At 40.6% G+C, this 12,274-nt stretch overlaps 1 protein-coding gene across 1 annotated transcript in view; it reads right to left on the bottom strand.

Annotated features, from left to right (window-relative positions):
* Window positions 1–894: 894 nt before the first annotated feature.
* Window positions 895–12,274, bottom strand: part of MYO5C (myosin VC) — a 91,100-nt gene continuing 79,720 nt past the window's right edge. Inside the window, exons 35-38 of the mRNA XM_060095298.1 lie at window positions 11,296–11,578; window positions 2,856–3,030; window positions 2,261–2,341; window positions 895–1,047 (exon numbers count right to left, since the gene is read on the bottom strand). Coding sequence (XP_059951281.1) covers window positions 895–1,047; window positions 2,261–2,341; window positions 2,856–3,030; window positions 11,296–11,578 — 692 coding nt within the window. The remainder of the gene's footprint in view (window positions 1,048–2,260; window positions 2,342–2,855; window positions 3,031–11,295; window positions 11,579–12,274) is intronic.

Raw genomic sequence — 12,274 nt, 5'->3', positions numbered from 1 at the left:
CAATGCAGGGGACACGGGTTCGAGCCCTGGTCCGGGAAGAGCCCACATGCCGCGGAGCAACTAGCCCCGTGAGCCACAATTACTGAGCCTGCGCGTCTGGAGCCTGTGCTCCGCAACGAGAGGCCGCGATAGTGAGAGGCCCGCGCACCGCGATGAGGAGTGGCCCCCACTTGCCGCAACTATAGAAAGCCCTCGCATAGAAACGAAGAGCCAACGCAGCCATAAATAAATAAATAAATTTTTTTAAAAAAGGCAAAATTCCTTAAAAAAAAATAAAAATACTTCTATGATTCATTTCAGATTGAATATTCTCTTAAAAATTGGAGGGGCCTGAAATAAATATTTTTTTTATGCAGGAGCGTTCTTAGTAAAAGGAGTTGGTGAAACACCTCTGCCCCCATCAAGCAGGCATGGAGTGAGAGGACTTTGACAGACCACCATGGCCAAATGGGATTATTTGGAAGACTCAGCCCTAGAACCCATTTGTGGCTTCATAAACGTATCTGGGCTTCACATGAACTTCAGAAAACTTAGGATAAACTGTGTCTCTGGGTCTCACTCCCTCTGGGTGGACCCCTGTCACAAAATAGATCTAGACAAGAGGCACCTGGCAGAAAATACAAAACTTGCAGGAACTCTAGTAAAAGCTGGCTGAGATTCCAAAGGTAGCAGTGGCCTTTCCAACCTCAGCCGGCATGTGTTAATTCTTACAAGATGACAGTGGCAGCACCATCACCATGAGCAAGAGAAGATGTGGCCCATTTGGGAGAATTCTTATTTTCTTCCTTAAATCACATTCCAAAGCATTTCCAGTTCCAATTAATAAGCCACATCCCTCTATCTGACCTTCATTTAGCTTTTGAAAGAAAAGTGCATTTATTCTCTTTTTTCCTGCTATAATCTATTGAGAAAGCCTAGTTTGAAACTGCTGGGGATCTGGATCATTTCCAGAGCATGTGGAGAGGGGCTAAAAGGAAATGTGACTTGAAAGAGATATTTGGTATCCAACATCAGGTGTGATGAATCCTCTCGGCTATTGAGGAGAGCCTGAAATGAGAACCAGAGGAAAAATGAGTATGGAAACCAGGGCACTCTGCTTTATGGCTGTCTGGAAGTCAAGAGCAAGGAAAACACAACAACTCTATCTCCAACGAAAAACTCCTTGCAAAATCATGTGAGATAACACACAAAAGGGCTTTTCAACAGCACAACTCCAAGGTGAAATGGTTTATCCAGGTCTTCCAGATCAGCTCTCATGAATACTTAACTTGCTCTGTTTCACTTCAGAAGTTAATTTCCCACAGGATGGACTGACTGTAAATCGATCTACTTTCTATTCTTACCTATTCTCATGGCATAATTCTAAGACCAAACAAGAGTGGAGCTCAGTATTTAATTGTTATTGCATTAATATTTCTTTTTAGTTCAGTGGTTTGCAAACCTTTTTGGCTTCAGGACCCCTTTATACTCTTAAATTACCAAGGACGCCAAACAGCTTTTGTGCATGTGGTTACAACTACTGATATCTATCATATTAGTAATTAAAACAATACTTTTAAATATTTATTAATTCATTAAAATAACAAGCCCAATACATGTTAACATATTTTTATTGAAAAACAACTACATTTTTGAAAACAAATCAAAAAACTAGTGAGAAGTGGTATTGTTTCATAATTTTGTAACTCTTTTAAATGTCTGACTTAATATGACAGGTGGAATCTTGTATCTGCTTCTGCATTCACCTCTAGGGATATGTTATTTTGGTTGAAGTGTATGAAGAAAAGTCTGCCTCATACAGCTATGTATTTGGAAAAAGGAAGACTTTGCAGACTCCCTGAAATCATCTCAAGAATCCGCCCCGCCCACCAAGGACCCTTGAACCAAACTTTGAGAAGTGCTGCCCTAGTTCATTAGGCAAGAAACTTCAGGGATTAAAATAAGAGAAAATGGGTACACAGGTTCTCTCTTTCCATTCAGCCTCTGCTCCCTTGCATATACTCGAAGACTGATGAGAAACAAGACATGCTGAAGGAACACAGAATGTGAGTCACGGTTTTGGTGTTTTTGTTCCCTTCCTACCCGGGCGAAAATGGGTTCTGAAAACAGGGAATTTGACAGGGAGAATTCCTGCTGCTTTTCCTGGGTGCCTTTCCTTTGTATATTTGGTACATGTACTTTAATCCTGAATTTCTATAATGGTAATTAAACAACACTGTCTTATACTAAAAATTAAAAGGCACATCCTTAAGGATCTCACCTGTACTTTGCGAACAAAGGATGGAGTCACTCTTTTCTCGAAGTCATCTATAGGTGTGTATGAGTTAAGGATCTTTATGATCTGCAAACAGTACATAAGATGGTGTGAGGCCACAGAAAAGGACAACTCTGTCCATGAAATAATGGTTCCAGTGGTCTGGGAACAGTTGGGAACCACAAGTGGTTCTTTTAGACTATAATCTGGCTCTAGGAACCATGTGTTATTTTTTTCCAAAAGAGAAAACAAGCTGAGAAGAGCACAGAAGGCAGCAAGGACATTGTATAATTAGATGACCTTAAGAGAATTCCCCATTTCCAGCCTCCTTCCCCGCTCCCACCCCCTCTCCCCACACATACACATATGTGAGTATAGCGGGCAGGGAATGTGTCATATGCACTTTTATGTTTTTAAGGCCTAGAGTTAGTATTTAATAAATGCTTGTTAGATAAGAGGGCAGCCCACGGGAGATACGTATGCTCCCCAAAGAGCACAGAGAGATGCAGATGCACCCCACAGCTGGCTAAGCCAGGAAAGGCAATGCCAATTACATGATCTGTGGGTGAAGATCAGGGAGACACTCAGCAAGGCTGGTCACCTGCACAGCAGACAGGGAGGTACAGCGTTCGTAGATCTCCTTGGCATCGCTGTCTGTGGTCTTCTTGACCTGAAGCAACCAGGCTGCCTGAGAGAGAGCTTCCAAGGTTTCCCCGGCCAAGCTGTTCTGCAAATTCTTATCTTTAAGCCATTCTTCTAAGTAGCTGATGTTGCACCTGGAGTAAACGCCAGAGGAGCAGAGAAGAGGGGTGACCTGCTTAGAACACTTTAGGGGAGGGTGCCGAATCCTCCAGTGTGTCCCAGCATGGTACCAGAGCTCACTGAGATCCTTAGGACTACAGCCCAGCAGTTTCTTTATTTGTAACAAGACAGAGTTGGGCCAGATGATCAGCTCTCACGATTCATGGTTCTTAGGATCATGATGGTCTAGGGTGAGGGGCCATAACAGCAATAAACTTTGGAGAAAATCTGAGCAAAGAACAGTGACTACAATAATTTATAATCTATTCAAGTACCCTTAATAATAGATTGAAAATATATTAAAGGAAAAAATCATAGTGGTATTTGAAGAGAAGACTTACATTGGTATAAAAATTGTTTGATCTCTTTTCCCAAATTAGCAGAAAATTTTCAATTGGTAGAGGCTTTCTTTTAGTCCACTGGGGTTTTTATTCTTGTTTCTGTCGCTGATTATCATAGGTTTATGAGTTAAGAGCCATGGGTTTTAATCCCACCAATCCGTTGTGTGAGCCTGGAGAGTTACTCAACCTCTCTTGGTAAATCAGAGTGTTGAGAACACTCATACATTGCTAGTGGGAATGTAAATGGTATAGCTGCTAAGGAAAGCAGTTAGGCAGTTCCTCAAAATGTTAAACATAAAACTACCTTCTGACCTAGCAACTCCACTTCTAGGTACTTACTAAAGAGAACTGAAAACATGTCCACACAAAAAATCATACACAAATGTTCACAGCACCATTAATCATTATAGCCAAAAAAAGAAAACAACCCAAATGTCCACCAGTTGATGGATAGATAAACAAATTGTGGTCTATCCATACAATAGGATATTATTCAGCAATAAAAAGGAGTGAGGTACTGCCACATGCTACCACAGCGGGGAGCTATGAAAACATTATGCTAAGGGAAAGCAGCCAGTCACAAAATACAACATATTTATGATTCCATTTATTTTAAAAATGTCCAGAATAGACAAATCTATAGAGAAAGAAAATATATTTGTTGTTGGTTAGGTTGAGGGGGAGGGGACTCCCCAGTGGGACTTGGGTAGGGGATACGAGTGGCTGCAATTGGGTGTAAGGTTTCTTTCTGGAGTGATGAAACTGTTCTAAAATTACATTATGGTGATGGCTGCATAACTCTGTAAATATACCAAAAACCACTGAACTATACACTTTAAATGAATGAACTCTATGGCATGTAAATTATATATCAATGAAGCTGTTTAAAAAATTGAGTGTTGAACTAGGTGATCTCTAAGGTCAGTTCCAGCTCTGACCTTCCAGATTAGCAACTCCCCATGGGTTATAACATTGGGACAATAATGCTGAATTAATGTATTCTATAGGGATGTAATGAGTGTGAGATAACATCTCTTGCACTGGTTACCCCCCCCTTTTTTTACACTGTCAATTTTGTCCCACTAGTTCTTATTACAATAGATTCCTAATGGGAATCTACTGAATTTTGAGCATGTTAATCCTCCCACTCAAAACTCTGGGCTGGAGTTCTGGTTCTTGGTAAGATGAAGCGAGCACTCCATTTTGTTTCTCCCACTGAATGCAGCTATAAAACCTGGATGGAATGCCTGGAACAGCTATTTGAGGACTCTGAAAAGTAAACAGTAGCAGGTGGACTGGGAGAGAAGACCAGAATTTCAAGTATCTCCAAATTGACAATGAGTTTACCAGTATCTTTCCCTCTGCTATTCATTGGCCTGAACTCAAAGCAGCCTGAAACTCAGTAGTGGGCATGGGTGCCAACAAAGAGCTCCAGGAGGAGCCCTCTAGTTCTGGCTCGAGGTGCTGGAAAGGGGTGTCCTAATGCTCTGAGAGAGGGTGGAAATTCTGTTTTTCCTTTTTCTCCTTTTCCTTTCTTCTTCTTCATTTTCTCATGTGCAAGCCCCAAACAGTCCTATGGTTGTGGCAACAGGGTCCAGTAGGAAATTAAAACTCTGAGAGAGGGGAACTTTCTTCAGTTGGAGGAGTTGTGGCTCAAGAGGACGGCATGGGGCTTCCCTGGTGGCGCAGTGGTTGAGAGTCCGCCTGCCGATGCAGGGGACACGGGTTCGTGCCCCGATCCCGGAAGATCCCACATGCCGCGGAGCGGCTGGGCCCGCGAGCCATGGCCGCGGAGCCTGTGTGTCCGGAGCCTGTGCTCCGCAACGGGAGAGGCCACAGCAGTGAGAGGCCCACGTACAGCAAAAAAAAAAAAAAAGAGGATGGCATGAACTCTCCTTGCTCTTCCTCTCACCACTTGACCCCAGGTGGGGACATTTGCTGGAAGTGCACCACACAGCGAGTTAAGTGAAGCCCCAGTTTTCTGTCTGGAGGACCAAAGAGGGGATCCCCAGGTATCTGGAAAGTACCAGGGGTATTGTGGAGAGGAGGAGCTTAGGAAAGTGACCCTTAAAGTTATTTATGAACTCTTGGACATACCCGTGAGCCCAGGGATGGATCTGACCCTCAAGAGCACACATAAACTTTGAGGACTAAACTATAGGATTGCACACCACCCAGGTTTCAGACTGGCCACTGTGTGTCACACACGACACAAAACCAAATAGCATTACAAAGGCTTTGAAGACAGAACTGACAGAGGAACCACAACCTGCAGAGCCTGAACCCAAGTGAGCTGATTACCTGATAAAAGTATCAACATTCTCCATAGGATTTAAAGACTCAGTGTCTCATAATATAATAATAAAAGTGTCCAGAATACAATTCAAAATTACTTGGCATATGAAAACCAGGAAAATCTTAAGTCACATTAAACAAGGCAATTAATAGTATCAACTCTGAGATGACACAGATGTTAGAATCCTATGACAAAGACTTTAAAGAAGCTATCACAAAAATGCTCCAAAAAGTAAGGACAAACTATCTTGAAATACATGAAAAAATAGAGAGCTTCAGAAAAGAAACAGAAGATGTTTCAAAAACATGGAAATTTACAACTGAAAAATAACTGAAACAAAAGAACTCACTGAATGGGCTCAAGAGCAGAATATAGATGGCAGAGCAAAGAGTCAGTGAACTTCAAGGGATCAATAAAGACTATTCAATCTGAAAAGTACAAAGAACAGAACTTTAGGGATAACAAAATAATGAAAGGTCTAACATTTGTGTCATTGAAATTCCAGAAGGAAAGGAGAAAGTGTGATGCAGACAAAACATTTGAAGAAATGGCTGAAAATGCCACATTTGGTGAGATCCACAAACCTAGAGTCAAGAAGTTCAGAGAAGCTCAAAGAGGCTAAACCCAAAGAAATCCACACCCAGATGCATCATAATCAAACTGTGGTAAACTAAACACAAAGAAAAAAAACCTTGGAACTCAGTTAGAGAAAAACTATGCATTATTTATAGGGAAATAATAATTCAAATGACTGTGCATTTCTCATCAGAAACCATGGAAGCCAGAAAAAGTGGAACATTTTTAAACTGATGAAAGAAAGGACTGTCAACCCAGACATTGGTAGCCTATAAAAATACACTTTAGGAATGAAGGTGAAATGAAGGTATTTTCAGAGGAAAGAAAGCTAAGAGAATTTATCATCAGTGAACCTGCTCTAAAAGGACTACTAAAATAATTTCCTCAGGCAAAAGGAAAATGAAATCGAAATGAGATTTGGGGGGAAAATGAGAGTTGAAACATTAGAAATGAAGGAATAACAGAAATGATAAGTACCTGGGTAAATACAATAGACTATTCTTCTATTAAGTCCTTTAAAATATGTTGGATGGTTTAAAACAAAAATTATAACATTGGCAGAGTTTTTGATGTATGTAGATATAATATATAAGACAACAAGCAAAGAGGGGAAAGGGGTCTATGTAATGGTAAGGTTTCTACATTCCACTTAATGTGATAAGACACTGATTCTAAAATGACTGAAAAAGGTAAGTATGTATACTGTAATTCCTAGAGCAGCCATTACAAAAGATACAAAGAGATACAGTAAAACCACAATAGATAAATTTAAAAGGGGTACCAAAAATGTTCAAAGAACCCAAAAGAAGACAGAAACTGGAAATCAGAGAAACAAAAACCAGAAGGAACAAACAGAAAACAACAAAATGGTAGACTTAAATCTGAGTATACCAATAATTACATTAAATTTAAATGGTCTAAAAACCCCAATTAAGAAGCATAGATTGTCAAACTGGATGAAAAAATAAAACAAAAAAATGGACCCAAATATATGCTGCCTACAAGAAACTCACTTCAGATATGATACAGATAGGTTAAAAGTAAAAGGATGGAAAAAGATATACTATGAAAACACTGATCCAAATAAAAAGTAGACTTTCAGACAAAGTAGACTTCAAAGCAGAGAAAATTACCAGGGAGGGACAAAGAGAGATCCCACATAAGGATAGGAGGGCTAACTCACCAAGAAGACATAACAATTCTTAGTGTGTATACACCTAAAAACAGAGCTTCAGAATACATAAAGCAAAACCTGACAGACTGAAAGAAGAAATAGACAACTCCATAATTATAGTTGGAGACTTCAACACTCCTCTCAATAATCAGTAGAACTAATAGACAGAAAATCAGCAAGGATCTAGAAGAAATGAAAAACACCATCAACAAACTGGGTGTGATCTACATTTATAGAACATTCTACCCAACAAAAGCAGAATATACATTCTTCTCAACCCACTGCATGGGGAAGATTCACAAAAATAGACCTGGGTCACAAAAGCAAATATTAACAAATTTAAAAATAACTGAAATCATACAAAGTTTGTTTTTTTCAATGTAAAAGTATTTATAAGTTTTTGTTTTTGTTTTTGTTTTTGTTTTTTAGGCCACGCCATGCAGCAAGTGGGATCTTAGTTCTCCTACCAGGGATCAAACTCATACCCCCTACACTGGGAGTGTGAAGACTTAACCACTGGACTGCCAGGGAAGTCCCAAAATATTTATGTTTGTATTTTAAAAATAAACCTGGGATATGGGAACAGATGTATATGTATAACTGATTCACTTTGTTATAAAGCAGAAACATACCACTGTGAAGCAATTATACTCCAATAAAGTTGTAAAAATAAATAAATAAAATAAAAAATAAAAAAATAAAAATAAACCTGGGAAAGTCTCGGGCAAAGTGGGATGGTTGGTAATTCTAGTACCACAATCTATGGTACATGTTAACCTGCATGTACCTTGAGATTTTTTAAAAAATTGTGGTAGAAAACGCATTACATAAAATTACCATCTGAACTACTGTAAGTGTATAGTATAGTAGTGTTAACTATATGCACCATGTTGTATAACAGATTCCCAGAACATTTTCACTTTGTAAAACTGAAATTGTACATCCATTGAATGAACAACTCCCTTTTTCTCTCTCTCCTCGGCCCCAGGAAACCACCATTTTACCTTCTGTTTCTAAGAGTTTGACAAAGTATGTTCTTCAAGCACAATGAAATTAAACTAAAAATCAATAATAGAAAGGTAACAAGAAACTCTCTAAACACTTGGAAATTAACACACTTCTAAATAATCCAAGGGTCAAAGAGTAAGACTCGAGGGAAATTAGAAAATATTTTGAACTGAACAAAAATGAAAATATAACATATCAAAATTTGTGTGATAGAGTTAAAGTAGTGCTTACAGAGAAATGTATAGCATTAAATGCTTATGTTAGAAAAGAAAGGCCTCAGAGCCAATAATCCAGGCTTCTACTTTAGGAACCTAAAAGAAGAAGAGAAAAATAAATGCAAAGTAGGCAGAAGGAATGAAATCATAAAGACAGTAACAGAAATCAATTAAATTTAAAAAAAAGACAAAAATCAGTGAAACCAATACACCTCTAACAAGACTGACCAAGGAAAAGAGGAGTCACAGATTACCCACAGAGGAGTGGAAGAGGGGATATCACTACAAATTCTGCAGAAATTAAAAGAATAACAAGGGAATATTCTGAACAGCTCTACACACATAAACTCAACTTTGATGAAGTGGACCAATTCCTTGAAAACCAAAAACTACCAAAACTCATCCAAGATAAAATATATAACCTCAATATTCCTACAACTATTAAAGAAATTGAATTCATAGTTTAAAGCCTTCTGAAAAAGAAAAAAAAAATCTGTGGTGGCTGCCACTCCTGAGGGACTAAAGCATGCATTTCTCATGCTGGCATTCTGCTTTGTCCTTCTAACCCATCTTTCTAGGTCCTCCCATCACTCCTGGTGCTCCTTTCAAAGGGGGCTGTTCATACCCTGCCCTCAGTTTTCCTTCACTGAGGTCTGTGTTCATTCCTCTGGTTCTGGGTCAGCTGAAATCCTACTTGTCCTTCAAGACCCAAGTCAGTGCCTTTCGTATTCCCCCCAAATTCCCTCAGGCCAGCAAGCAATGTTTGTAGTTGGGCCACATTATTCTGGTTCCTAACAGAACTGTCTCCGTCTCCAGGACCCCTACCTAGGTTCTTATCAAAGATCCCTGGGCAAAACAGCCACAGTGGAACTTGCAGCAAAAATGCTATTGTGGAGATGGTGAGATAAAGTTCCACATGAGATAATATTTTTACAATTCATGACTACGCACAAAAAAGAATTACATACTAGGATCTTTATATCTTCCCAGGAACTGGTCTGCCTCACCAAGCCAGATGAGACCAGAGAGCTATGACGTTTGGCTTTTTCTCCTGGCAGTCAGAAAGCCCAGAGCCAGTTTTCAAGCTACTCTGTCTACTGTTTATGTTTTTCTTTTCTGTGGTTTTGATTTTCCACTTGTGTTCATGTTTTGTTATTGTGTTGCTTGTGTTGTCATAGTAAAGTCACTGTAAATCCTGGTGCGCCTTGTTTATGGCAGGAGCTGAGTCAATATCTGAATGAATGAATGCCTCTTAAATGCATGTACTACTTACTCAGACCAACACACTGGAAAGTCAGTACTTCTCTAATAGCACTTTCAATTGGTGAGAGGAGAAAATACTGAGCACCTATGGGGACAGATGTTCACTCAACTTGGGGACCTACTGGTGGAATGAGAGTTTTTAGCAAAGACTCTGGTGGCACATGAGGTTTATGGCTTTACTTTAAATAGGCCTGAATCCTACCTCAGAGGGCTACAGGGCATCTGCTCAGTGCTCGGGAAATAAACAGAAGTCTTTCCTCTCTCAATGAAGAGGGAAAAAAGCCCAGTCCTCCTGAATACTCCCTCATATCTGAAAACGACAACCTGGTATCATGAGAATTTGCCACAGTGATTTGTAGGGATGTCCACCTCTAATGCTAAAAAGATGTAATGGATGCCTCTTGTTTATTTCTTGGCTTAATAAACTTTTTTGGGTCACTTTTCATTGTATCACTGCCATCATCACCATCCCAGGTTCTCCTATCACCTACAGGTGTCAAATCCCTGCACATATTATAAAAATCTTAAATATCTATCCCATATTATATGCTTTCTAATAATGTGACAGTGTTAATTCAAACAATAGCTAATGGTCTGTGTTTCCTTGGTTTAGAGACAAAGAGAAGTCAACACACCTCAAAACTGGATGACCATGTCCACAGGATGAACTCCCAGTGCTTGGCCTGGCATTCCAGACCCTCCCAGTCTGGGTCCAACTTACCACTCTACTGCGGACCTGTTGTTCCCAACACAAACCTCCGCTTAATCTAGACGGAGCTATTTACTCCTGCCTGAGGATGGTCCTCACTCAGTTCTACCACTGTGCCTTTGCCCACTCATTCCCCTGCCTGAAATGTTCTCCCATTTTTAATCACTTACACACAGTTTTCAGGCTTCTTTAACTTTTCTGTCCACGATAATCTCTCCTCTCTGAAGCACTTCCCTCACCACTTGTTTGTGACTTAATTCTAGTGGTTTTGAATCATCATTTAGCTTCTCAATGGCAGGGATCAAATCACCCTTTCCTCTGTTTCCTGTGTCCCCCACCAGCAGTGCTAGTCACAGAAGTGGTGGTCAATAAATTCTGGTTGAGTATATGATAACCACAGAGGGCCAGAATTTAAAATACACAATTACTAGTTCTTAGTAGAAGACATTCTGCCAGACCGTCAAGTTATCGTGGGGTAGAGTGATGGGAAGAGGGCCTGGTATCAGATGGCTGACATTTCCAAGGTTCTAAGAGTCATCTTGCACACCCTCCAGCAGTGCAGCTCTTGTGGAGGGAGGGCAGAGTGTGTGGCCTTGGACTTTAAGAGCATCCTTTCTGGCCAGTCTCTCCGGGATTAGTGGTGCTTTATGGGTCTTACCTTATCTGCATGCCTTTTCTGCAAGAGCACATGTCCTTGCGCAGGAAGAGGCTGTTCAGGGTGACCGCCCCAATCAAGAAGAAGAGCTGCTTCACTGCCTGCCTCACGATCTCGGGGTCCAGGCCGTTCTGGCACATGGTACTGTAAAAGTAGCTCAGCTGCTGCAAGATGGAGGTCATTGTGTAGGCATCCGTGTCATCTATGCTGGATGACCGCTTCCGGAAGCCTGTGGGCTTCAGGCTGGAAATGCCCTGCAGACTCTCATACTCCAGCATGCCCGGCACTATGGAGAAAAACGGGAAGATTTTCTTGCACACACAGTGGGGACACCCAGAGAACATTTCCACTGCTCTCATGTGTCTGTTTCAGGAGGTGGGACGTTTTCCACACGAGTTAGTGTGGATATAGCTGTGATAGAGGAAGCAGAAGAATGGAGGGCTGGGGAGCACCAGGATGTTAGGGGTGGATGGGGATGGACCGTCATCTACAGCAGGGCAACAGCTCCTCTTCTTTCAACTTCACAGGAGAGAGAGCTGGTTAGCGTGACAACCCACGGTCTGGAACTACTTACAGCCTCGAGTATTTAAATTTCAGAAAACTGAAGAAAGTATACAAGAATTTGAGTGAGGCTTTAGAATTTCAAAAATACTTGGCTAAATTTATAAGCAGCTCATGCAGCTCAGTAACAAAAAAACAAACAACCCAATCCAAAAATGGGCAGAAGACCTAAATAGACATTTCTCCACAGAAGATATACAGACAGCCAACAAACACATGAAAGGATGCTCAACATCTTTACTCATTAGAGAAATGCAAATCAAAACTACAATGAGATACCATCTCACACCAGTCAGAATGGCCATCATCAAAAAATCTAGAAACAGTAAATGCTGGAGAGGGTGTGGAAAAAAGGGAACACTCGTGCACTGCTGGTGGGAATGTGAATTGGTACAGCCACTATGGAGAACGGTATGGAGGT

The sequence above is a fragment of the Mesoplodon densirostris genome, chromosome 4 (genome assembly GCF_025265405.1).
Source record: "Mesoplodon densirostris isolate mMesDen1 chromosome 4, mMesDen1 primary haplotype, whole genome shotgun sequence".
NCBI classification, from domain to species: domain Eukaryota; kingdom Metazoa; phylum Chordata; class Mammalia; order Artiodactyla; family Ziphiidae; genus Mesoplodon; species Mesoplodon densirostris.
Note: the sequence above shows the minus strand (reverse complement) of the source record. Positions and strands in the feature narration are given on the sequence as shown.